Consider the following 24651-nt stretch of genomic DNA (forward strand, 5'->3'; position numbering starts at 1 on the left):
AAAGCGAAGGTCAACGAAATTCAGGATCTAAAACCGCGCTGTCACCAATTGGTCAGGAGCTCAGCCATTGTTCAGTATTGGCGCGACATAGAGCTGAAGGAGCTGCTCAAGCAACTTTACAAGCCGACGTTCAGTTTTGGAGGAGCTGCTCTCGCACGCAACATCAGTTTTGGCGCGAAAGTGGAGCTCACCCAGTTTTTGGCGCGAACGACATAGAACTCACCCACTGGTCCGTTTTTGCGCGACATGGAGATGATGCTCTCGCGCGTGACATCAGTTTTGGCGCGACATGGAACGTGTGACATGGAACGTGCACTAAAGTCACGCGCAGAGCGCGGACTCAAAGACACACCTCCGTCTCCTTAATTGCGCTTCCTCAAAACGACACGTTTGCAACATTCTCTGCTACTTATGCCAATTATCACACACTTGTCGCCACTCTTATTTACTATATGTATGTATACAGTATGTCTTGTATTATATTAGGCACAACGTGAAGAAATCACTAAATCAAATTTAAAAAAAGAGAAGAATACGTATTAATAATAAATGAATAAGTAACAACGTATCAACAAGCTGGGATAAAAAAAATATCATCAAGCCGCTGTCAAAACAGGTCTGGATCTTTACTCAGCCAATCAGAATTCAAAGTTATCGAGACGAGAAAAACAACATGTAAAAAAACTATGTGAGGGTTAACCAGGTTGAATTATTTTTTCTCTGACATGTCACTTATGACAAATGAAGAGCCACCGCTCTTGTGTCATGATGCCTTTTAGGCATCATGAGATGAATAGTTGAAAACGCGGAAATATCAACAGGCCGGGATTAAAACAGCCCTAGATCTTTTCTCAGCCAATCAGAATTCAAATTTATCGAACTGAGGAAAAAAATATGTTAAAACTATGTGAGGGGTAACCAGGGGGAATTATTTTTTTCCCTGACATAATACTTATGACAAATGAGTCACCGCGCTTGTGTCCTAAAGCCTATAAAAGAAAACGTCAGTACAACACGGAGTCTGCCATCATGGAGATCCAAGTTGTGCTGTTCAGCGCTCTCCTGCTCACGATCAGTGCTCAGTCGATTGATTTAAACGAGATCACTTTCAGTGGTAGGTTGTGCTTTTATGGGTATTATTTGATCCATCCCACTCGTCCTTTTTGTTCTTCTACGTACTCTGTATTTATTCATTTATACGTCGGTATTGGAACACATACTTTCAATTGATGGGGCTGCACCCAAAACAAGAATTTTTCTATATTCGAGATCAACCGATTTTATTCCTTTTTAAAGATATTTATGTAATATTTTTTCCTTGACAAGCGCTGTGAATCATATTAGCAAAATACCAAGATATGCATAGTACTTATTTCTTTAAACGGAATGTAATGCCGAGCCCAAGAATATTTTGCTTGCAATATTTACGATCGCTGCCATTTTTAGCATAGAAAATTGTTGTACCTATTTTTATACTCGGAAAAAATTGTAGTACCATTTTAATGGGTGGAGGAAATTGTAATACCATTTTCATTGACGGAAGAAATTCTAGCACCTGAAGTATATCACCCAATGTGTATTACCACAAAATTCACGAGAACAATGAAGGCGGGTACAATTTTATCATGATATCAAACCTTGAGGCTATATCAATGTCAGCTTTTCACAGCGTAAATCTGTAGAATGAATGATAGCTTGAAACAGCATTTCAGAAAGTTTGGGATCCGATAGGAAAACGTCCAGCCACTTACTTTATACTGACAGTGGGGTAGGTGATGACCTCGTGGTCATGACAACGATAATTAGGGGATCACTTTGAAATAGTTTGTTGCTGTGTTAATGTAATGTACTGATACTTTATATCCAGTCATTTTCTGTTTTTAGCGTATAAACGATTCAGTAATTATTGTATGCCCTGAACTCTGGTGATTAAATATATTTAAAAAACAAACATATACTGTCTTTCAGTATGTATGTTTATGTATGTATGCTTGAGGTTGTACGTCGTCAAATGATGACGAGGAGTGATTAGATGTGTGTACATATAGCGTGTCTTCTTGTGGCAGGGTGAGTCCATGTTGCCAAAGTACTGTCGTCACTGAAGTATCATGCCGAAAGAATTTCAGTTAACTGCTCACACCGGACTCAGGTTCAAACCCGACCTTGGTTGGGAATTTGCCCTTTTCGCTTCGGTTATATTGCGTGGGTCTTAGATGATCTTTGGCTGACCCAAGACGTTATTTATTTTTCACAAAGATATATTCCTTATTTATTTGTGTGTGATATTTTCTGTCTTTGCTGTTACTTTCTTTATTTAATTGTTTATTCATTGTATAACTTTTTTATTTAACTGTTTATTTTACTTGTTTATTTACGATCTTTAATTATTCATTTCCTAATTTATATATGTTATTATTGTTTTCATTTCATTATTTATTGCTTTTATTATCTTTGATATTCATTATTTATTTATTTGTATTTTTTATCTTTGTTTCCTTCTTTATTTATAAGAATGTCCACCAGAATAATGTTTTCATGTTGCGGCCTTAAGGCTAATGGTCTGATAAAATCGACCGAGTGTTACTTAAAAACATGCCCAATTTATTGAAAAAATTATCGCTAGCTTATACCATACTTGTTCTTTCGTCATTTGCAGTTCTGGCACCCGAAGTGAAGAACCAAGCAGTAATTTTCATTCGGGAGGATTTTGCGAATACGAACGCCTCTTTGTCCGCCTTAAAAGAAATCTACAGACCATGCACTGAATTGATCAGTGATCAGCTCCTCCAACAGTGTGTAAATTGTATCTCAGAAAAATGCCAGAACAAGTAAGTTCATTGTTTAACTGTAAAATGTTAGTCTTAGTTCAACTCCGTGTGTCTCAGTTTATACTTCAGTTCGAACAGGACTGCGACTGACCGCTCAGAAGTTGAAGCCCTGGTTACATTGTACATGCACTGTATTTGATTGGTGTTTAGTGACGTGTAATTTGCTTCTATTTAAGCAGTTATATATACAGTTAGAAAATAAAACCTAACTGAGGTAAACCATTGAAAGGCACGTGATCGTGATCGAACTTATTATAAGTCTACCTTGGTAGCTTATGTCCGAGTGTTTAGCATGTTAGAGCTGATCAATGACTTAGGAGCCTATCACTATTGCAATTGTTGTGGATTTAAGTATACCTTGTGCTGTTTTTTTTTTCTACGCATGGGGAGGTCATGCTAGCAACCTGTGGATAATCCTGGGTTTTTCGAGCCCTGATTCCTCCGGCCATAAATGAAATAAATACAAGACCAGTTAAGCGATCTTAGGGCGCTGTCGACCGCTTATGTCCATTGAAGCCTGGGGGAGCAGTCGAATAAGGACGATAACTAGGGCTCCCTTCCTGATGTTGGGATTGACCATTCATTTCAAAATTGCATGGAAGATACAGTTTGGTGTTTCAGCCCTCAGTACAAGCTCGTATGTCACAGTTCAAACCTGTCATATAGTCTTATTTCAAAACACTAAGGCTCAGCTTAAACTTGTGAAACATGTGGATGGTCGTGGATTCCCCCTGGCTGAGCACGGTTTCCTCCTACCATAATACTTGCCGTTTTCGTGTAAGGGAAATATTCTTGAGTACGGCGTAAAATCCGATAAATCACATAGATAAATAAATAAAACTGTGCAACTGCACCTCAGATATGTAAATGACTGGCTATAATTTCTCAGCGACCATATCGGCCATTGACGAAAGATTTTACTTACTCAATGCGTTTCCCACTGTAGTTTAGCAGAAGCTTTAAGTCAGCAGGTTTGTCAGCTGACTGGCGAAGGGCGGTGTACAGATTGAGTCGTGTACAGGCTGGTTCAGTCTTAACCGTCTGTTTTTCTCAGTCGTGCAGAGACAGATGCTCCGAGATGAGTCGTGATGGTTTTCAGATATTTTCTAAACTCTCTGGAATTATCAATTTTATATGTCATCCATTATTTCAGAGCAAACGTGGACTGTACGGGAGAGCCACTGAAAACCCCCGTGTCCATCGACAAGGAAGTGATTGCCTGTGATATTTCACCGACAGGATGTGGCGTATTGGGAGTTGGCAAGAAAGCCGTAAAGGTTCAGGGTAATGTAGGAAGGACGGTGAAAAATGTCATCAAAAAGGTCACCAGCGGCATAAAGATCAAACGTGAGTGTGCTGTTGGCTGGCTTCAGCTGTTATTTCAAATGCTCAGTTTCAAAAATGCATAAATGACTACTATCCATATACATGTAGCTATTGGTGACAGACTTCAGATTTACGCGGTATTTGTGCAATTTTGTTCACGTACAAAATTTTGTCATTAATATGACGGTTGCTTCTCTTGACCTTACGGAACTTCGTCGACACAAACTTGCAAACTCATGCAGACTTTACTTTTAGAGCTCAAGAAAGTTTTTTATTTCATGTTTGAAGGTGGGATACGGGTTAGGATGCCATTGATTAGAGTTCGAGGGATCCAAATCTTTAGGCGCAGGAGACGACAGACTACAGAATCGACATGCGAAGAGATAGCCACCAATCCGGACGAGGCTTGCAAGTTCTTCTCCACTCAATGCGAGGCTTGTGCCGACTTACGTGATGCGGACGAACTACTACTAGTAGAGAGGTGTAAGTGCTTTGCCAAATCTAACGTGCTACTTTATTTCATCTTTCATTGGTTTACAGGCTTCTTATAAGGCGGAAGTAAATATTCTGGAAGGAAAAAGTGACAGAATACAACCACAGACGTCAGTGGGTCAATATTTGGTAATGTCGAATTTTCAAAAGGAAAACATGTTTTTTTTTTTTCAACTTCATATCTGACGGGTATTTTTTGGTTATATGGTCAACGTAGAGCATGTAGCATTCACTACATGATTTTAATAGTGTACATAATTACTTACATTATTCTGATTATGCTAATACTAATTAGCATAAAATGTCAACACCGTCACGAAATGGATACACACATTGCGGTCGTCTGAAATCCAAAACATCTTTGCTCTATGTTCTAGAGATCTTTTCAATTTTATACTTAGTTTCACCGTGAAAGCTTGAACATTAAATCTGGCTTCCAAAATCTAATTAAAAGTCAAAAAGTAAAAATCTAGCGACATCTTCTGTCGCAAAATGACAACAAGCCCTAAATAACCCACTTCACTACCGAATGTCACTCCAGAAATGTGCAATGGTCAACCTTATGTTTAATTTTCAAAAGCTTGCTGACATGCCCATCTGAAAAAGGTCAGATATTGACTTAGTTGCAGAACATAGTTATTATATCAAGGAAAACCTGTCGCGTAACGTAGATGACAAAAATCTAATAACAAAAGGCAAAAGGACAAAGTGACTTTAATGCTTTGAAATGAAGTTAAGTAGTAACAAGGACGGTGGTGTGTATTTCACTCATAGATGTGCGTGTGGATCTGTACTTAGTGTACATATACGGGAAACCTCAACAAAAGAGACATGGGTAATATATCGCTGTTATTGTACAGTAAAATTAACAAATGAAAGGCCGTAAATGTGCTATATGTAACCTCGTCAACTATGAGTTCAAGGGAGGAGTCATAAAGAAGAAATCAATTATGTTTTTTGTTCTTTCTTTTGAGGGGGGGTGGTGGTTATATTGGGGATCTGGAAGGGAAGCGATCCAGAGAGGTCATATGAGGCCATTTCTGAGGTGGTGAAAATTGTCACCGATTTACCGATGTAGTTCCAGTGTACTGCCGCAGTGTGTTTTAGCACCCCTTAAGGTTTTCTCCTATTTGGGAGTGTAAACCCGCCCAAAGGATCGTTATTGTAAAGCACAATATTTAGTTCATAAAAAAACGGTTAATTTTTTTTTTACAAGAAAAATTTAGTATTATCTGTTCGCACTCTTTAGCTGGATACAGGATACAAAATAGTCGCATTTCCAGTGATTTGACCAGGCCAAGTTGTTACGACCCAAACTGTCTGTATTATAAAGAGATGGCTTGTTCGAAATACACGACAGTTTAGCCGCACAAAAAAGTGACCAAAACCAGCAATTTTTATTTTACAATTTATTAGCTTTAACAAGAACAGATAATAAGACTTATACAAATACTAAAGTACTTAAGTTTAACAAGAAAGGATAGCAGTATCTATACAAATACTAAAGTACTTACGGTGTCAAGTCCAAACGGACGCATATATTCCACAATATATACCACACAGGCATGAATGCTCAGAGGCAAATTCATAAGAGGGAAAATCCACAGTATAACTGAGTGTATGACGAAATATACACAAAATTCCACAGACAGGGTCCGTGTACTAATAGGCACTGTGTATACAAGAGCACAAATTAAACATACAAGTTCAGACTGAACAAGTGCTCGGTGGAGATAGGATATAACAAAGCCAGAGGCTATAAAGACACCAAAATTCAGCACAAAAGGCCTACTAAAGTAATACACAGCGAAAGCATCCAAACTCTCAATAATTCTCCTTTCTCTCCGTTCTCTGTTCTCTCCGTTCTCTCCGTTCTCTGTTCTCTCCCTGCTTTCGTAGGTCTTATATAGCCTGGTAGAATTGTCCAGAATAAGAAAATTCCTGAACACTTGATGTAAACAAACAGGCACCGAACTGAGCGCATTCTGGAATATTCTAAGAGGCAGACAGCAGGCGCTGAACTCAGCGTATGTAAACAGTGGCAAGCTAAATTTAGAAACTGACGGCAGTCGTGCACATAACACACCCACCCTTCAAGAAAAAAAAAAGTTTTCCTAACTTTTTTTGTTTTTACAATATATGTTAAACAATATTATATACAACATTGTAAAACCACATGTAATTAAACATTTATACACAACTTATACACGAGACAAGCAATCTGCAATAACATTATCTTTTCCCTTTATATGTTTGATTTCAAGATTGTATTCCTGCAACAATAAACTCCACCGTAACAATCTCTGATTCTTTCCCTTAACTTTCTGTAGAAACACAAGTGGATTGTGATCAGTATTTACAATCACAGGTTGTCTCGAAGCTGTTACATAAACTTCAAAATGTTGCAGAGCTAAAATAACAGACAAACATTCTTTTTCAACAGTTGAATAATTTCTCTGAAACTTGTTAAGTTTACGAGAAAAGAAACAAACTGGATGATCAACACCAAGATTGTCCTCCTGAAGCAAAACTGCACCTATAGCAACATCGTGAAAAATGACATCAGTTCTTGATGGTACATGCGAAAACAAATGTGAAAACTCAAAAACAAGTTCAGACAGTTGCTGTTGCTGAATGGGTTCCAGATGTTGCAGTTTAGAATCACGTTGTTTTAAGACATCTGAATTCTGAAGCTTTGAAGAATTGAGCTTAGAATCAACCAACTGTTCGCCAATATCATCTGTATTACAGCAACTCTGATCAATGTCAGCAGCAACAACATTAACAGAATGTACAGCAGTGTTGGCAGTGTCACTTCTGTTTACATAGGGTTTCAGCATGTTAATATGACATAACTGACTTGATTTGCGCCGATCAGGTGTTTTAACAACATAGTTAAGCTCACTCAGCTTTTTGTCAACAACATATGGACCAAAATATCTGACATCAAAGCATTTACCAGGTACAGGTAACAATACTAAAACTTTCTGACCAGGTTGAAATGACCGAACAACAGATTTCTCATCATATCTACGTTTCATATTCTTCTGAGTACATTCAAGATTGGCTTTAGCCAATTCACATGCTCTGACAAGCTTAGCACGAAAATCAGATACATAATCCAAAAGATTTACATTACTTGTGTCATCATTGAGAAACTGTTCCTTGTAAATTAACAAAGGTCCTCTAACAGTATGTCCAAATACTAAATCAAATGGACTGAAACCCAATGATTCTTGTACTGACTCTGACTCTCGAACAGCAAACATAAGAAATGGAATACCTTCATCCCAGTCTTTCTCTGTATCATAACAATAAGTCTTAATCATGTTCTTTAATGTTTGGTGAAATCTTTCAATTGCACCTTGACTTTCTGGGTGGTAGGCAGACGACTTGTATTGTTTAATGCCTAACTGGTACATAACTTGCTGAAAAATACCAGACATAAAGTTTGAACCTTGATCAGACTGTATGGATTTGGGTAAACCAAACAGAGTAAAAAACCTTTTTAAAGCTTTGACAACAGACTTGGTGTTTATATTCCTTAAAGGAACAGCTTCGGGAAATCTGGTTGCTGTACACATAATAGTTAACACATACTGATTCCCAGACTTCGTCTTAGGTAGAGGGCCTACACAATCAATCAATATTTTGCTGAATGGCTCTTGAAAAGCTGGTACAGGCTCTAATGGTGCTTTAGGAATAGTCTGATTAGGCTTACCCTCTACCTGGCATGTATGACATGATTTACAAAACTGGGTTACATTTCCCTTTAATCCTGGCCAAAAGAAGTGGTTCAGTATCCTGTAGTAGGTCTTGTTAACACCCAAGTGACCAGCTAATGGCATTTCATGTGCCATACGTAAAATTTCAGTTCGGTATGCCTTAGGTACAACAATCTGATGTTTAACAGCCCAGTCATCATCAACAGATACATCAGGTGGTCTCCATTTACGCATAAGTATATCAGAAATAACACAATCATCGAGAGCTCTGTCAAACAAACATGAAATTTCTGGGTCTTTATGCTGTTCAGTTACAAGCTGATGTTTAGAAACATGTGATATGTCACTAGGTGTACAATGGTCTGATTCATCATTATCAATGCAGTCGCCTTGAGTAAACATTTGTGTAAGAAATGTATCTTGTAAGTCCGTTACTGTGTTTTTGCCGTTATCAGAAAGTTTGTTTGACATAGACCTCGTTACAGCACAAGAGGGATACAAATCTGGAATTTCTTTCTCAACAGGATCAACAGTTTGATTTAAACAAGGTTTATAAGTTACAATAGGATTAACCATTACTTTGTCACCAGCAAGATCATTGCCAAGTAATAGATGAATTCCTTTAAAAGGCAAAGTAGGCCTAATGCCGACAGTAACAGGACCCGAAATAATATCTGATGACAAGTAAGCTTTGTGAAGAGGCACAGATTCAAATTCAGCAGAGCTTACACCTCTAATTAATACATTTGATCCAGAATATGACTCATCAGAAAATGGCAAAACATCTTGTAACAATAAAGACTGAGAAGCTCCAGTATCTCTTAATACCCTGATCTTTGTATCACAAGACATGTCACTTTTAAGTGAGACTTTACCGTCACAAATAAATGGCTCAAAAACCTTCATAACATTATCCTGTGAATTCTGTGTACAATCTACTAGTGGAGTCTTAACATAATGAAATGCATCAACTTTGTTCACTATATCAGACTTTTTAGCAGTAACACACAAACCAGTAGGCTTGGAGCCACCCTCCTGTTCTTGCCTTCTCTTTAAAGCATAACAATTTGATATGACATGACCTGGCTTCCTACAAAAATTACATGTAACCCTGCTAAACTGTCTATCCGTAAATGTATGGTCAGAACTTCGTTGAGTACTGTTCGAATTAACAGGTGTTCTTTGATCACCTAATTTGTCAAAATTTTGAGCCTGTTTCGGTGGGCCTGAATTTGAGTCAAATGAACCGCTGGAAAAGGGTTGAGGCTTTCTAAATGTAGACGGCTTCTTCTGAAATGAGACCTTATGTGTAACCGTGTATGTATCGGCCATAGTGGCTGCTGCTTCTAAAGTATCAGCCTCTTTGTCCTCAATGAAAGTTCTGACATCATCATTAATACACCTTTTAAAGTCTTCAATCAGAATGATCTGTTTCAAGTTTTCATAATCATTACCTACACTTTTAGCATAACACCACCGCTCAAACAATTGTTCCTTCTGCCTAGCAAATTCAATGTAAGTCTGATCTCTTCTCTCAAAATTTCTAAATTTCTGCCGATAGGCCTCTGGCACAAGCTCATATCTTTTTAAGATAACATCTTTTACAAAATCATAATCTGCTGCCTGTTCTGTTGATAACTCTGTGTATATATCCATAGCTTTGCCAGTTAACACACTCTGTAAAAAGGTAGTCCAAAACTTTTTAGGCCACTCTTAATTCTGAGCAATCTTCTCAAACTGTAGAAAATATTTATTTACATCAGTTTCACGAAATTGTGGCACCAATCTTATGTTTCTAGCGACATCAAATTTTGGAGGCATATCAGAAAAACTTAAGCCAGACCTATCTCCTTCTAGTTTCCTTGCTTCAATTTCGCTCTGAAGTCTCAATTTCTCAAATTCGAACACTCTTTCATTTTCCTTATCTTTAAGCAATCTTTCATTTTCCTTTCCTTCAGTTCTAACTCCTTCAGTTTTATTACAGTGGAATCATCGCCCTCAGGCCTGTACGCATCTGATGCACTTTCATCAAACTCCTGTAATTCTACCAAACACTTAGCAATACTAAACTGCATATCTTTCTTACGTAAGGATCTTTTGATATTAAGATTCAGGTACTTGCTTAAAGCATACAAATCATTCTTATTTAACACATCAGAAATGTCCTGATCTGGCGCTTCCATAAACTCGTCGGGCTTAAAATCCGACATGATGAATAAAATCTGCTGGCAAAATTTACTAAAAAGTCAAAGACTAGAAAAATGACACAACTTACACAAAATTCTTTCAATTTCAATTCAAATTCACTTCCCGGACAAGCCCCCAATTTGTTACGACCCAAACTGTCTGTATTATAAAGAGATGGCTTGTTCGAAATACACGACAGTTTAGCCGCACAAAAAAGTAACCAAAACCAGCAGATTTTATTTTACAACAATTTATTAGCTTTAACAAGAACAGATAATAAGACTTATACAAATACTAAAGTACTTAAGTTTAACAAAAAAGGATAGCAGTATCTATACAAATACTAAAGTACTTACGGTGTCAAGTCCAAACGGACGCATATATTCCACAATATATACCACACAGGCATAAATGCTCAGAGGCAAATTCACAAGAGGGAAAATCCACAGTATACCTGAGTGTATGACGAAATATACACAAAATTCCACAGACAGGGTCCGTGTACTAATAGGCACTGTGTATACAAGAGCACAAATTAAACATACAAGTTCAGACTGAACAAGTGCTCGGTGGAGATAGGATATAACAAAGCCAGAGGCTATAAAGACACCAAAATTCAGCACAAAAGGCCTACTAAAGTAATACACAGCGAAAGCATCCAAACTCTCAATAATTCTCCTTTCTCTCCGTTCTCTCCATTCTCTGTTCTCTCCCTGCTTTCGTAAGTCTTATATAGCCTGGTGGAATTGTCCAGAATAAGAAAATTCCTGAACACTTGATGTAAACAAACAGGCACCGAACTGAGCGCATTCTGGAATATTCTAAGGTAGAGGCAGACAGCAGGAGCTGAACTCAGCGTATGTAAACAGTGGCAAGCTAAATTTAGAAACTGACGGCAGTCGTGCACATAACAAAGTTTTAAATAAATGTTTGTTATGGGTAAGGTGACTTGAGTCGCTAAATTCGGGCCGACTCATTTTTTTTTTTCAGAAATGTGAGAATTTCTTTCTTCGGGAGACAAACATTCTGTAACTCTTCATTTTATCCACCACGATACAGCACACTTTTCTTCACACCATGAATGTAGGTCACAAATAATGTTTTGCAGCCGATAGTCACAGATCCGTTGGACGTGCCGATTATTGCCACTAGTCCGTGTTGCTCTGTACTGCTCGCCACGTCAGTGCATCGTTATATCAGCTGACACACATTCATGCGGCTAATACTTTATAATCCGCACTTGCACTGCACAATAACCGGGCCCCTTTTAAACCCGTGGGTTCCTGGTTTTTAAGTTGTTGTCTTTTGGGAACCAAACTTTCTTAAAAAGCTTTCTCTGAGATTTGACGAAGACAAATCTAGTTTAAAGAGGTATACTGAAGATTTTTGGCAGAAATCCATTTCGCTGAAAATCAAAATCAAATCAAATTTTCTCCATTTATCAAGCAAAGTGCAATATTATTGCTTTTCCTTAGTGTCAGACTTGTACATGTACTATTTATAGTGTTAAAATGACTCTAGATTTTGAAAAGGTTAACAATCAACACGCTTTATACAGGCTCGGCACTTAAATATAACCACTTGGAACGGTAACATGTGCAACATAGCTACCGGTATTCTAATTGAAAGTTATAATTCAATAAGATTTTCGCTGGTCGATTGCTTGCGAAAATTTTATTTATAGTGTAAATTCAATATACAGTGTTGTATAGGCTATACATATATTTTCATACGCAGCAACATACGTGTGTGCGTTTGTGCCGGTCTGTCTTGACAGGCGAGTCATCGCGTAACGGTAGTTGTCGTCTTGGTAACGGGAATTGTCATCAACGTCACGCAAAAATGTGTGGTAAATGACCATGACGCAGATGACAGAAAGCTATGTTTCTGGCTTGTGTAAGTCTGATTGATGCCATAACAGACAACACTGTTACGCTGTACTATAGAGCTCAACTTATTTTGTCACTTAAAATTTTGGAATTAGCATTTAATAATCACATGCCTTTGGACGTTCGTAGATGACAAATAAATGTGAAAAAACGTACATATGGCTAGAGAAGAAAACTTGTTATAACGAACTATGGAGAACCATTAACTTTCCAGTTGGCTTTAAAAAGACAGAGCTGTTGTCAACTGTTGAGGGCCACGTGGTCAGTCACGTGCCTTTTCTGAACTATAATAAGACAGATCCGCCATCGGTGACAGAGATGACACCAAAATTCGGTGTAGAAATAAAGCCCTTATCATAGTTCAGTCCTACAAGCAGATATTTGTAATGAAATGACCATAGTCAGGGCGCAGATTTTTCGGGATATATGCTGTGGGCATGCTATTTCGACATACACGAGTGACTTTCGAATCATAAACAAATTAGTATTACAGTGATTTTCCAACGTGTAAGTATGTATTTGGTCCTATAACGGCATTAACTTATTAATCAAGGTAAAAGAATAGTCCACATCCGACAAAATCGAAATAAATGTGATATCAAAACTGACGCCCATAAACAGTGCAAAGTGTCTGAAAATTAATTGATTATTCACTAAATTATTAAATTGGTTATTTAGTTGATTGATTTATTAATTAATTGATTAATGAATTATTTTTTATTTATTTTATTTTTTATTTTTTCATTAATTTACTTATTTATTTTTAATTATTTATTTTGGAATTTATTTATTTATTTATGATCTATTTATTAATTTATTTATGATCTATTTATTAATTTATTTACTTATTTTTTATTAATTTATTAATTTTTAATTAATTAATTTTTTACTTATTTTTTATTAATTTATTAATTTTTAATTAATTAATTTTTTACTTATTTTTAATTAATTTATTTATTTATGCATTTTTAATTAATTAATTTATTTATTTTATTGATGAGAGATTTAACTGCTGTGCAGGTGAATAAGTAGAAATTATACTGGTTAATTTCACAAGAAGGTGCTTCAAAGGTGAGAACAAAACTGGTATACCACGGTTTCACAACACTGACATTTAACATTTTAAAATTTCACTCATCATATAATGTTTACAGAATGCAGAGTAAAACCAGAGCAGCGACAACAGTGTAATAGACGTACAGCATAGAGAGGAAAATCAGAGCAGCGACAATAGTGTAATAGTGGGCAAAGGGTAACACGTAATCGATGGAATATAACAGCAATGAACAGCATTTTATTTTGTTTTTTGGATATAGTTTTGCATGTGTTTTTGATGACACCCGAGTATTCTTTTGATTTCTTCTCTCTCACATTGAATATGAACTTTCACCCAAAGGAAAAGAACTGTGTGGCTTGGAATTTTAGTATATATTTTGATGGTCACGTAGGTAGTGACCAATGATCTAGGTAAACCTGTCAAATCCTTCAAACGGCGTAGATCCCTTCACGTATATGGGGTTTGGGTTCCAATGTCAAAATTTGTCCCTTGCAATGCATCAATACATGTAAGTGGCATTACTTAATATGTAGGGAAAATCTGACGAATTGAGGCACAAGAGAAACGGACAAAGGGTTGTTTCGCATAGGGAAATCGGTTCATCGCTCTTTCTAGTAACACTTTCTCTTAATCATTTAACTTTTCTATTATTTTTTTTTTCAGTTTGTGGTGTCGACGTCAAAACGGTTTACACTGATCTTAAGACGCAGGAGAACAGAATTGCTCGTCTGGGAGATATTTACGATCTATCAGACCCCAACGTCTTCAATATCACCAAGGTGAGTACTTTTTTAAAGGGCAAACCAGATTCCAGCTTACAGTAGTCTGCTGCTAAGTCAGGATGTTACCTGGCATTCGGAAACTATGGGTTTGTTCTTCGCCATCTGACTTTCCTGATTAAAACAACATTCATATAAATAAAACAAATTCTTAACTATAGCATACAACACAAATCCAAACTTAATAATAGATTCATCTCGTGCATTTGTTCATATTTTCTGCTTTTCGCACATCATGGACCATTAATATATCCATCTGGATCGACAAAAGTGCAGACGGTTTTCACGTACTTATTCAAACACACCATGTTGGACTCCTCTCCGGCCGTACGTGGGAAGGTCTGTCAGCTACCTGCGGATGGCCATGGGTTTCCCCCGGGGTCTGCCTGGTTTCCTCCTACATGGCGCGCCGTCGTATAAGTGAAATATTCTTGAGTAGGGGAGATGGGAGTAGTCACTCTCGCTCAGATGATTGAAGCGCTGGTTCCATGAGACAAGCAGACTCTTGACCTAGTATTTTCCACGTTAGAATCAACCCTCTCTCTGTATGAACAGCAGCTTCGAGTGTAGAAATTAGTTAGGTACCAGGCGAAGGTCGGTGTTTTAAGCACCAATCAATCAGCCAATAAATGAAAACTGCATCGTCAGTATGTTTTTGCGTTTACCAGATCCAGTACGACGCGTCCCAGTACGACGTCAACGTGCCCGGGTATCACGGTGTCCGTGTACGATACACACTGCTCGGCAAGTCCACCACGCTCGTTCTGAAGGATCCGGTGAATCTATTGGATCCAAATAACGCCATTCCCGTCATGACCCAACTTTTGTATGAAGATCTTGTCCCATAAAGCGCAATCTGGGCATCGTTAGTGGCTGTTTAATACATGTACGTCACGTGGATAACAACGAGATTTATATTCATTACATAATATAGGCCTTTTGTAAGAAGTTCTGCCAGTCTTAGGAATGTATTACTCCGTTAATGACCTATTAATTACAGGTTATAAGTAATTCTGCTAGATATCTATGATTTCCGTAATGAATTTCATGAGAATTGTTTTGTTTTCAGCATTTCGACAAGATATACCTTGCTTTGTCTCTGATTTTTAGAACACCCATGTGTGTTTTTCCATCACAAAGATTTATGTAGCTAAACTTTTTCACGAGAGCCTTCTTGGAAAATTACACAACATATAAATACCTGCAACTGAGATGAAAGTTTTGTTGTTTTTTGTTTGTTTTGGTTTTTTTTTTTGTTTGTTTTGTTTTGTTTTGTTTTTTGTATTTGAAACAACGATATTTTTAAATGATAAAACTATTTAAATCGAATTCGGTGCGAGATGGATTTCGAAAGGAGTCATTAATTTTCATACAAATGAAGTTACAGGTAGAATAGATACTTTTGTTGTTGTTATTAGCGTATTTGTAAAAATAAACCGAAAATGTAATTTCTTTAGTTTAAGCTCGTTTGCTTCAGTTAAAGACTAATAAAAAAAACTACCTATTTAGTAATTTAGAGGGAAACCTCCATAAGAAACCGCTGAGGTCATTTTCAAAAAATTATACCTGGTGTTAGGTGTACACAACCATCATGACGTTACGTTACGTGCTCCACATAAACAGGGCAACGTAATGACAACAATAATCACGTCCATGGTTGCTACCGTACGGCCACGCCCAATTTGTGAAACATATCCTTGAACGCTTTGAGACAGATACAAGGGAGACAACCGAAGGCTTATGGTTGCACGAGCGCATAGATTTTCTCCATTATTTATGTAGTAATTTCCGTAAGTTCAGACCGAAAAAGCTATGTTGTCAGTCTTTCACCTGGAATAGTGACCTACCTATATATGTAGCTCAGCTATGTGGGTACAATATATCAAAGTATGAGTACAGGTTGACCGCCACTTTTTTTAATTACAGCTAATGGTTTCGGGTAAGGGGTGAGGTTTACCAGTGGTCAGAATCTCCACCGCTTTTTTCACTCGAGCAAAATGCATGTGTTTCAAATGATTACATATTCACCAATAAAACTTATCATATGCCTTGCCCATCTCTTCATACCTTGTAACCCCTTTCCAGTCGACTCCAAATCTTAGACCCAGTTGGTTGAATTGCATATGTGTAACCTTATTTATGACGACAGTGGGTACAGCCGTCTACTAGTATTTCCTGTCACTGCTTCAATAATTCCAGGTTATCCATTATCTCCTCTTTTAATCAGAGTAAAAACAAACATCCGCCTGCTAACAAGGGTGGAAACGACTCGTGTATATTAAGCAAACACTGTCATATAATTCGATAATGCTGTTGAGAGAATAACAATAAAATATCAAATTCACCAAATAATCGCAACAAGTGGAATTTTCCAAAAATGTGAAAGGTAGCTCATTTGCGGGTTGTACGATAAGGTACATACCCTAATTCCTCTAATTTTTAGAACAGGTATAAGTAGTGCTGATAGAAGAAAATTACAATTTCCCCCCAATTTTTGGCAAAGTAAAGATATGAAAATCTTGTTCATTAAATGGACTAACCATGCGCAAAAAAGAAACTAAATATTCCTTCTATAATTACATGTACATTGGTTACAGAGAGTCAGAGAGCCCATCGAATAGCTCCTATTTCTTTTATTTCTGGTTGTGTTGACTTTGACCGTTGCCGCGGATTTATCCCCAGTTCACCAATGAGAGAGCGCGTCTAAATCCAGCTCTGTCTACCACCGTGGATTAACTCTGTCGTAAAATGTGCTAAATAGCATTGACCAACCGAATAATACGCACAGATCAACGGCTCCAGTGAACTACAAAGTGGAGAGGTATATTCATACACTAAACAAAATTCTGTTCCCAAGGAAAACATGCATCCTTAACAATATACACAGTATATGGGCAGTACCATGCGGTATATACCTGCTCAAGAGTAAAGTTTCCTTTAATCTTCTTTCAACATATTCACTTGACGAAAGATTGTTTGCTGGTCTATTATAAACACCAATCAAACAAAAATTTCAATCAATCAAAAAATAAATTAAAACCGAGTCATGCAGACCTCACATTTTAACATCTGTACACAACAAAAAATAAGTTTAAAGTTTAAAGTTAAAAAAGGTTTTAAGTTAATAAGAAATTAAAGTTTTGGGGCCACGATTGCGGCAGTGTGAAGAGTATATTTACTAAGCAACGGCACATATTTTACCAAATACCACAATAGTCAACGAGTAGAAACTGACATTCCAGGACTAATCTTTATATAAAATTTATATAAAAAGACCGTGTCGAGCTAGGGTTCACAAATGGTTCACATAAGGGCATAGTTGCCTGACTGAATGTAGGACAATATCTGTAAATGCTTTAATCTGTTCGCCCAGTCCATTCCTTGTTTCCGATGTCAAACTGTGTGATTGAATGAGCATTCTTGTACAATCTGCGTCACGGACATGGTGGTAGACGAAGTCAGTTATCAGTTGGGGCGTTTTATGAACGGTGTCAATACGTGAACGGTGAATAATACGCGGAGTCCATAAAAAAAAGACTTCAGCATGGACAGTAAAACTAGAGCAGTGACGACATTGTGATAGATGGCAAAAGGTCACACATAACCAGCTAAGTACAGCCTATTGTCAGTTTATCTCAGTAATTAGGGTTCCAATTGATTCAAGGGGCCTGCTGAGGGGATGTATAGAGTACATGCTCCGATAACACTGTCCAGGATGGTCTGTCGCCTGGTCAGTGATAAATGATTTAATAAACAGCCGTACTATATATTCTTTTGCGAGGTTATTGACCAGACAGTATGATTGTGGTTGTCGTCGAAGCGACAATAAGTAATAATATCAACAAGTCGGAAGCTTTTTTCAGCATTGAGCAAAATCAATGTGGAAAATGTAAGGTTTCAAAGAAAACAGTCCATACTGAACTCAAGAAAAATGAAATATTTAGTAACAAAAAATCACAACAATTGCTTTGAAAAGAAAATAATATTATATTCTATTCATTCTTTAATGAATCATAGTGTTCTGTTGTTCCGTACCATGGCTCCCATGAAACCCTTCTTCCTGGATGAACAACCTATATGTACCTCACCTGCTCTCATCGGCTGCTGACATATTCTCACAACTTCAAACACGCCCGCTTTCCTAAGGACACTCGAGAATCGATCTGCTTTCTTGGTGTATCATCGATCTTTTCCTGATTAATTTGTCTATAAAGGAGAGGATGGTGAGTCTTTTGACAGTAAGAATTTGCGGGCGGACCAGATTGTATCCAGATTTCTAGAGAACCGTTGTATGAAGTCCCAATATGGCAGTAACTCCGGCTACAAGTAGCAGATGTCTGATGAGCTTAATGGCATGCCTCTTCCTACTACAGCAAACCGGTAAGCGAAATATAAAATTATTTGTTTAAAAGCTGGAAGATGTGTTTAAAGGTTTTTGACTTAGGCTAAGCATTATGCCTGTTTCTTTTTATTTTATGATGGATTTTTGTGGTTTTGTTTGTCATTTTCCTGTGTTTAACTACTGTTTAAAATCGCTAATTTAGATGTAATTTTAAGGTAATGAAGTTGGGCTATGAAACTGAATGGCGCATGCATGGCCTTATACATTACACCAAGGTTGTGAAATACCACGATAACATCAAAACACTAATCTATAACATTTCTCCTTGTAAATCTGATACACAAACATATTTAGGTTCAAATCAACACAATTTAAGTCACATTCGTGTAAACTTAATTTAAATGACAGTAAAATAATTTTAGCATAAACTGCGTTTACCATTTCAGATTTTTCAGCCACTTTCAATACGTACTTTCAGCCTAGACTATTTCTGAATTTCAATGAAATTGTCCTCTTAGCTGGACATACCCTGAGCATTTTTCCCAATGCAACGAAGTACAACGTATGGTACACTCTTCGTGATCGGGAATCCCGAGGTTCAATTTCATGTCGAGTCATGCCTGACAGGAAACTGAAAACCATAGTGCATGAGCATGTGCTTGCTTGTATTGTTGTGAAAAAAGAGGGAATAGGCCACGTACTGGCCCTAAATACTGTGATTGGTAATGCAGCAAGTCTGTCGTTTTCAAAATGGCTTTCCAGTGATTCAGCACGATAAAGATGTCGGCGTTTGGACTTGGGTTTACTAAAAAGAACCATCATCGTCATGTCTGAAATAGTGTTAAAATCAACTTTAACCCATAAAATAAACAAATGTATCCGATTTAAGAGATAATGTGGATTTAAATTTTTGATTCCATATTATGTTTCATTGCAACCTTTCTCCAATTTTTTGTTCAGTATCAGGGAAAGACACGTGTACTAGCCCCTTTTCAAGCCACAGACAATGACCCTAATGCGTGTTTCCTTCATCCACCCGAGGGGACCAAAGAAAAGGAGTTGTACTGCGAGGCTTTCGAGGCCAATGAAGATATTACACGAAAGACCCCCATATTCTACCAGGAGGACATAGATGTATGCTTCTACCACCTCGGTCAGTAATCTTAGCGTATTGTTAACTTTGGCTTGTTGGTGCCATACAATTTTTATTCATTTATTCTATATTTTGCATCGAAACACCTTTGTCCGCAGATTTGCTCATTAGTTTTCAACAAACAATTTTCCACACATTTTTGTATAAACAAAACCCGCCTATATCTCATAAAGCAGACTTCTATGCAAAGGAATCTTTGTCTTAACAGTTGCTTAACTAAGATAAGACGACGTACTAACATTAAACAAGTGCATTAATGTACGTAGAAGATGCATGGAAACTGCACGCTGCCAGAATGCCATCGTATCAGATCAATCTCCATATATGTCCTTAATTGTACAAACACGGTTAGAATATCTCACCCTGACCTTGAAGCCTGTTCCTGATAAATACAAAACATTACAGCATGGAGAGTAAATCCAGAGGAGTGACGAAGGCATGATAAGTGGCAGTTGGTAACCGGTCAAATCCGGTCTTTTGTCCATTTATCTCAGTTAAAGATTTATTCTAACCTATTCATGTAAATGCTAATAAAACGCGACAATTTAACATGACAACAATGCAAGGCGATCAAACCTCCAACCGGATCCTTGGTTAGGTAAGCATACAACACAGCAACATCTGTCGATCTGTAGTAACACCAGTGGATCACGTATGTTTAGCCCTTTCTTCGCAGTTAGGTAATGTTTTCTTTCTTCCCTTCCCTCTTTCCCCATTGTTTTGTTTTCTTTGGTATTTACATTTTACATGTATGTGTCAGTTATTACGTAAATATCCTCGAGAGTTATACAGCAATGTTCCCGTAATGCAATTTCTTGGCAGGTGTGTGTGTGTGTGTGTGTCTATGCTCTGGTCAGTACGATTCTTCTCAGTTATGTTGCCATATTTTCTTCATACGATTATTTCATGGTGTGTAGGAACGTTGCACTTGGACATTTTTAATTTGCATATATATTTGTAATCATACCGGCTTTTGTTTTTAACAGTCCCACGTCAGCACTCCGAATCTTTGGAAGACGGCTGTTGTTCGGGTGGATTACCGCCCGGCCGCTGACCACGACTCTACCGAGGAACGCTGCAGTCAGTGATGGGCGGACGACTTCCCGTCTAAAATACCTAATCAAAATTAAAAGGCTTTTTAACTTTAGCAAAACTAAATTTTAGCATTCTGTGTATGCTTATATCACTTCTCAGGTTGTATTCTCAGGTTCATTGGTTCAGAAATTTGTTTTGATTGCTATTTAATGCCATATTTAAGAATTCTTAACTTGATCACTTTAATACGTGGAGGAACTTGGAGTGCCTGGAGGTAAACAACCGACAAATAACCTGGAAAAACTGTTAGACTGTGCAAACGGACACAAGAGCCTTGTCCACAGCTTATATTGTCCCAAAAAGGCCCTAAAATCAGTGAGAGCAGGGGCATCTACATATTCACTGTCTACAGAATCCCTAACTCCAGTGTAATAGGAATTGAAAAGCAAGAACCTCTAACGACAAGAACCGCCATCTGGCATGGTTCCGAAATGGTTCTCGTTGATCACAGAGGTCTTTTTTTAATAAACAGCTCCAGAATGAGTTGACAAAGTATCACCGTGTAATTGTTTCCTTGCCAGCCGTACGTGGGAAGATTTACCAGCAGTCTATGAATGGTCGTGCGTTTCCCCCGGGCTCTGCCCGGTTTCCTCCCGCCATAATGCCAGCCGCCGTCGTATAAGTGAAGTATTCTTTTTGTACGGTGTAGCACACCAATGAAATAAATAAATAAATCACTGTATGCCTCATTTACTGACCATTTTATTATTTGTCAATGCATTCCATCTTTACACGTCAAATTATAACCTAACGAATCAATAAATCCTCAAACACAAGAATAACAATGAATAAAATCTCATGTTTGATATCGGTTTTCCTCAATATGTACACCTTGAGCATTCATGTTGACGTTACATTGTTCCAAACATCGATTAGATCATCTGAGATGATGGCGTTAATGCAGAACCATATGTTCAGATGTCAGTATGTGGGCAGTACGATGAGGTACATATGTGTTCAAGCCTAATATTTCTATACCAACTGGACTAAAAAAAGTGCTAACATGTAAAGAATCGCTTTGCCGGTTTAACAGGATGTGACTTTAAAAAAAAACACTTTTTTTAGACGACGAATTGGTTGCCAGTATACAAAAGCTTTCCGGCGGTAAACGCCAAAAACCTAAACACTTCAAAATATCAATCAATAACTTCCAAATAAAATATGCTTTCATCACCATTTAACACATCTTCTCGTACAAATAAGACATCTGGGTGGATGAGAAACAGCCAACAACATACTAATGTGATATCGTAAGTGTGAGCAGGAGAAGTGTGACTGAAACCCGCAAACATTAAAGTCAAAATTTGAAAACGTTGTACATGTATATATCCTTAGTTTGGTAAGAGCATGATTTAAAATTGACTACAGTATAGAGGATCCTGGTTTATGTAGATATAAGCTTCTGGGACTTTAGTACAGCTGCATAATCATAGCTTATGTAGATGTAAGCCTCCGGGGCTCTCAGGACACCAGCGAAATCCTGGTTTATGTAGAAATCACCATCCGGGGCTCTCAGGACACCAGCGGAATCCTGGTTTATGTAGATATGAGCCTCCGGGGATCTCAGGACACCAGCGGAATCCTGGTTTATGTAGATATAAGCCTCCGGGGTTCTCAGGACACCAGCGGAATCCTGGTTTATGTAGATAAGCCTCCAGGGCTCTCAGCACACCAGGGGAATCCTGCTTTATGCAGATATAAGCCTCCAGAACTCCACCAGTCCACCAGCACGATCACGGTTTATGTCGATATAAGCCTCCGGGACTCTTAGTACAGCAGCAGGATCCTGGTTTATGCCGATATAAGCCTCTGGGACTCTTAGTACAGGAGCACAATCCTGGTTTATGTAGATATAAGCCTCCGGGACTCTTAGTACAGCAGCAGGATCCTGGTTTATGCCGATATAAGCCTCTGGGACTCTTAGTACAGGAGCACAATCCTGGTTTATGTAGATATAAGCCTCTGGGGCTTATATCTACATAAACACTGGTGTCCTGAGTGTCCGGAATCCTGCTTTATTTAGATATGAGCCTCCAGGGCTCTCAGGACACCAGCGGAATCCTGGTTTATGTAGATGTCACCCTCCGGGGCTCTCAAGACACCAGCGGAATCCCGGTTTATGTGGATATAAGCCCCCAGGGCTCTCAGGACACCAGGGGAATCCTGGTTTCTATAGATATGAGCCTCCAAGGCTCTCAGGACACCAGCAGAATCCTGGTTTATGTAGATATAAGCCTCCGAAGTTCTCAGGACACTAGCGGAATCCTGCTTTATGCAGACATAAGCCTCCAGAACTCTTAGTCCACCAGCATGATCCTGGTTTATGTGCATATAAGCCTCCGGGAATCTTAGTACAGCAGCACAATCCTGGTTTATGTAGATATAAGCCTCTGGGGCTCTCAGGGCACCAGTGGAATCCTGGTTTATGTAGATATAAGCCTCCAGGGCTCTCAGGACACCAGCGGAATTCTGGTTTATGTAGATATAAGCCTCAGGGGCTCTCAGGACACCAGCGGAATCCTGGTTTATGTAGATATAAGCCTCTGGGGTTCTCAGGACACCAGCGGAATCCTGGTTTATGCAGATATAAGCCTCCAAAACTCTAAGTCCACCAGCACGATCCTGGTTTATGTAGATATAAGCCTCCGGGAATCATAGTACAGCAGCAGGATCCTGGTTTATGCCGATATAAGCCTCCCGGGCTCTCAGGACACCAGCGGAATCCTGGTTTATGTAGATATAAGCCTCCGGGACTCTGAGTACAGCAGCAAGATCCTGGTTCATATATACATAAGCCTCCGCGAGTCCTAGTCCACCAGCACAATCTTAGCTTATGTAGATATCACCCTCCGGGATTTAGTGCACCAGCAGGGTCCTGGTTTATGTAGATATAAGCCTCCGGGGCTCTCAGGGCACCAGCGGAATCCTGGTTTATTTAGATATAAGCCTCCGAGACTTTCAGGACACCAGCAGAAACCTGATTTATGTAGATGTAAGCCCCAGCGACTCTTAGTGCAGCAGCACTAGCATCCTGGTTTCTGTCGATATAAGCCTCCAGGACACTTAGTCCACCAGCAGGATCCTGGTTTATGTAGATGTAAACCTCCGGGACTTAGTACAGCAGTAGGGTGCTAGTGTATGTAGGTATAAGCCTCTGGGACTCTTAGTGCCGCAGCAGGATAGTGGTTTATGTAGATATAAGCCTCCGGGAGACTTAGTACAGCAGTAGGATGCTAGTGCATATAGATATAAGCCTCCAGAACTCTTAGTACAAGAGCACGATCCTGGTTTATGTGGATATAAGCCTCCGGGATTTAGTGCACCAGCAGGGTCCTGGTTTATGTAGATATAAGCCTCCGGGGCTCTCAGGGCACCAGCGGAATCCTGGTTTATTTAGATATAAGCCTCCGAGACTTTCAGGGCACCAGCGGAAACCTGATTTATGTAGGTGTAAGGCCCAGCGACTCTTAGTGCAGCAGCAAGATCCTGGTTCATATATACATAAGCCTCCCCGACTCCTAGCCCACCAGCACAATCTTAGCTTATGTAGATATCAACCTCCGGGATCCTGGTTTATGTAGATATAAGCCTCTGGGACTCTTAGTACAGCAGTAGGGTGCTAGTGTATGTAGATATAAGCCTCCGGGACTCTTAGTGCGGCAGCAGGATAGTGGTTTGTGTAGATATACCATAAAATGTCCTTTGTGTAGATCTGTAATAACACAAGCAGATTACAATTGGTCACATATGTTCAGCTCTTTCTAGAAAATTGCGTAAT

The 24651-nt window shown here is 38.5% G+C and overlaps 1 protein-coding gene across 1 annotated transcript; it reads left to right on the forward strand.

Moving 5' to 3' along the window:
• Positions 1-954: 954 nt before the first annotated feature.
• LOC135478263 (uncharacterized) lies at positions 955-15487 on the forward strand. The gene is made up of 6 exons (XM_064758536.1): positions 955-1114; positions 2657-2828; positions 3982-4175; positions 4443-4637; positions 14168-14283; positions 14952-15487. Exons 1-6 carry the CDS (start codon positions 955-957, stop codon positions 15129-15131), a joined length of 1017 nt encoding a protein of 338 aa, XP_064614606.1. The 3' UTR covers positions 15132-15487.
• The last annotated feature ends 9164 nt before the right edge of the window (positions 15488-24651 follow it).

Source organism: Liolophura sinensis, chromosome 11 (assembly GCF_032854445.1).
Source record: "Liolophura sinensis isolate JHLJ2023 chromosome 11, CUHK_Ljap_v2, whole genome shotgun sequence".
NCBI classification, from domain to species: domain Eukaryota; kingdom Metazoa; phylum Mollusca; class Polyplacophora; order Chitonida; family Chitonidae; genus Liolophura; species Liolophura sinensis.

Bases quoted from the DNA above. Each gene is read 5' to 3' on its own strand.
- LOC135478263 (XM_064758536.1), top strand. From the start codon at position 955: ATGACAAATGAGTCACCGCGCTTGTGTCCTAAAGCCTATAAAAGAAAA. The intron at 4,176-4,442 runs GTGAGTGTGCTG...TCATGTTTGAAG, and splicing joins CAGCGGCATAAAGATCAAAC to GTGGGATACGGGTTAGGATG. The intron at 4,638-14,167 runs GTAAGTGCTTTG...TTTTTTTTTCAG, and splicing joins ACTACTACTAGTAGAGAGGT to TTTGTGGTGTCGACGTCAAA.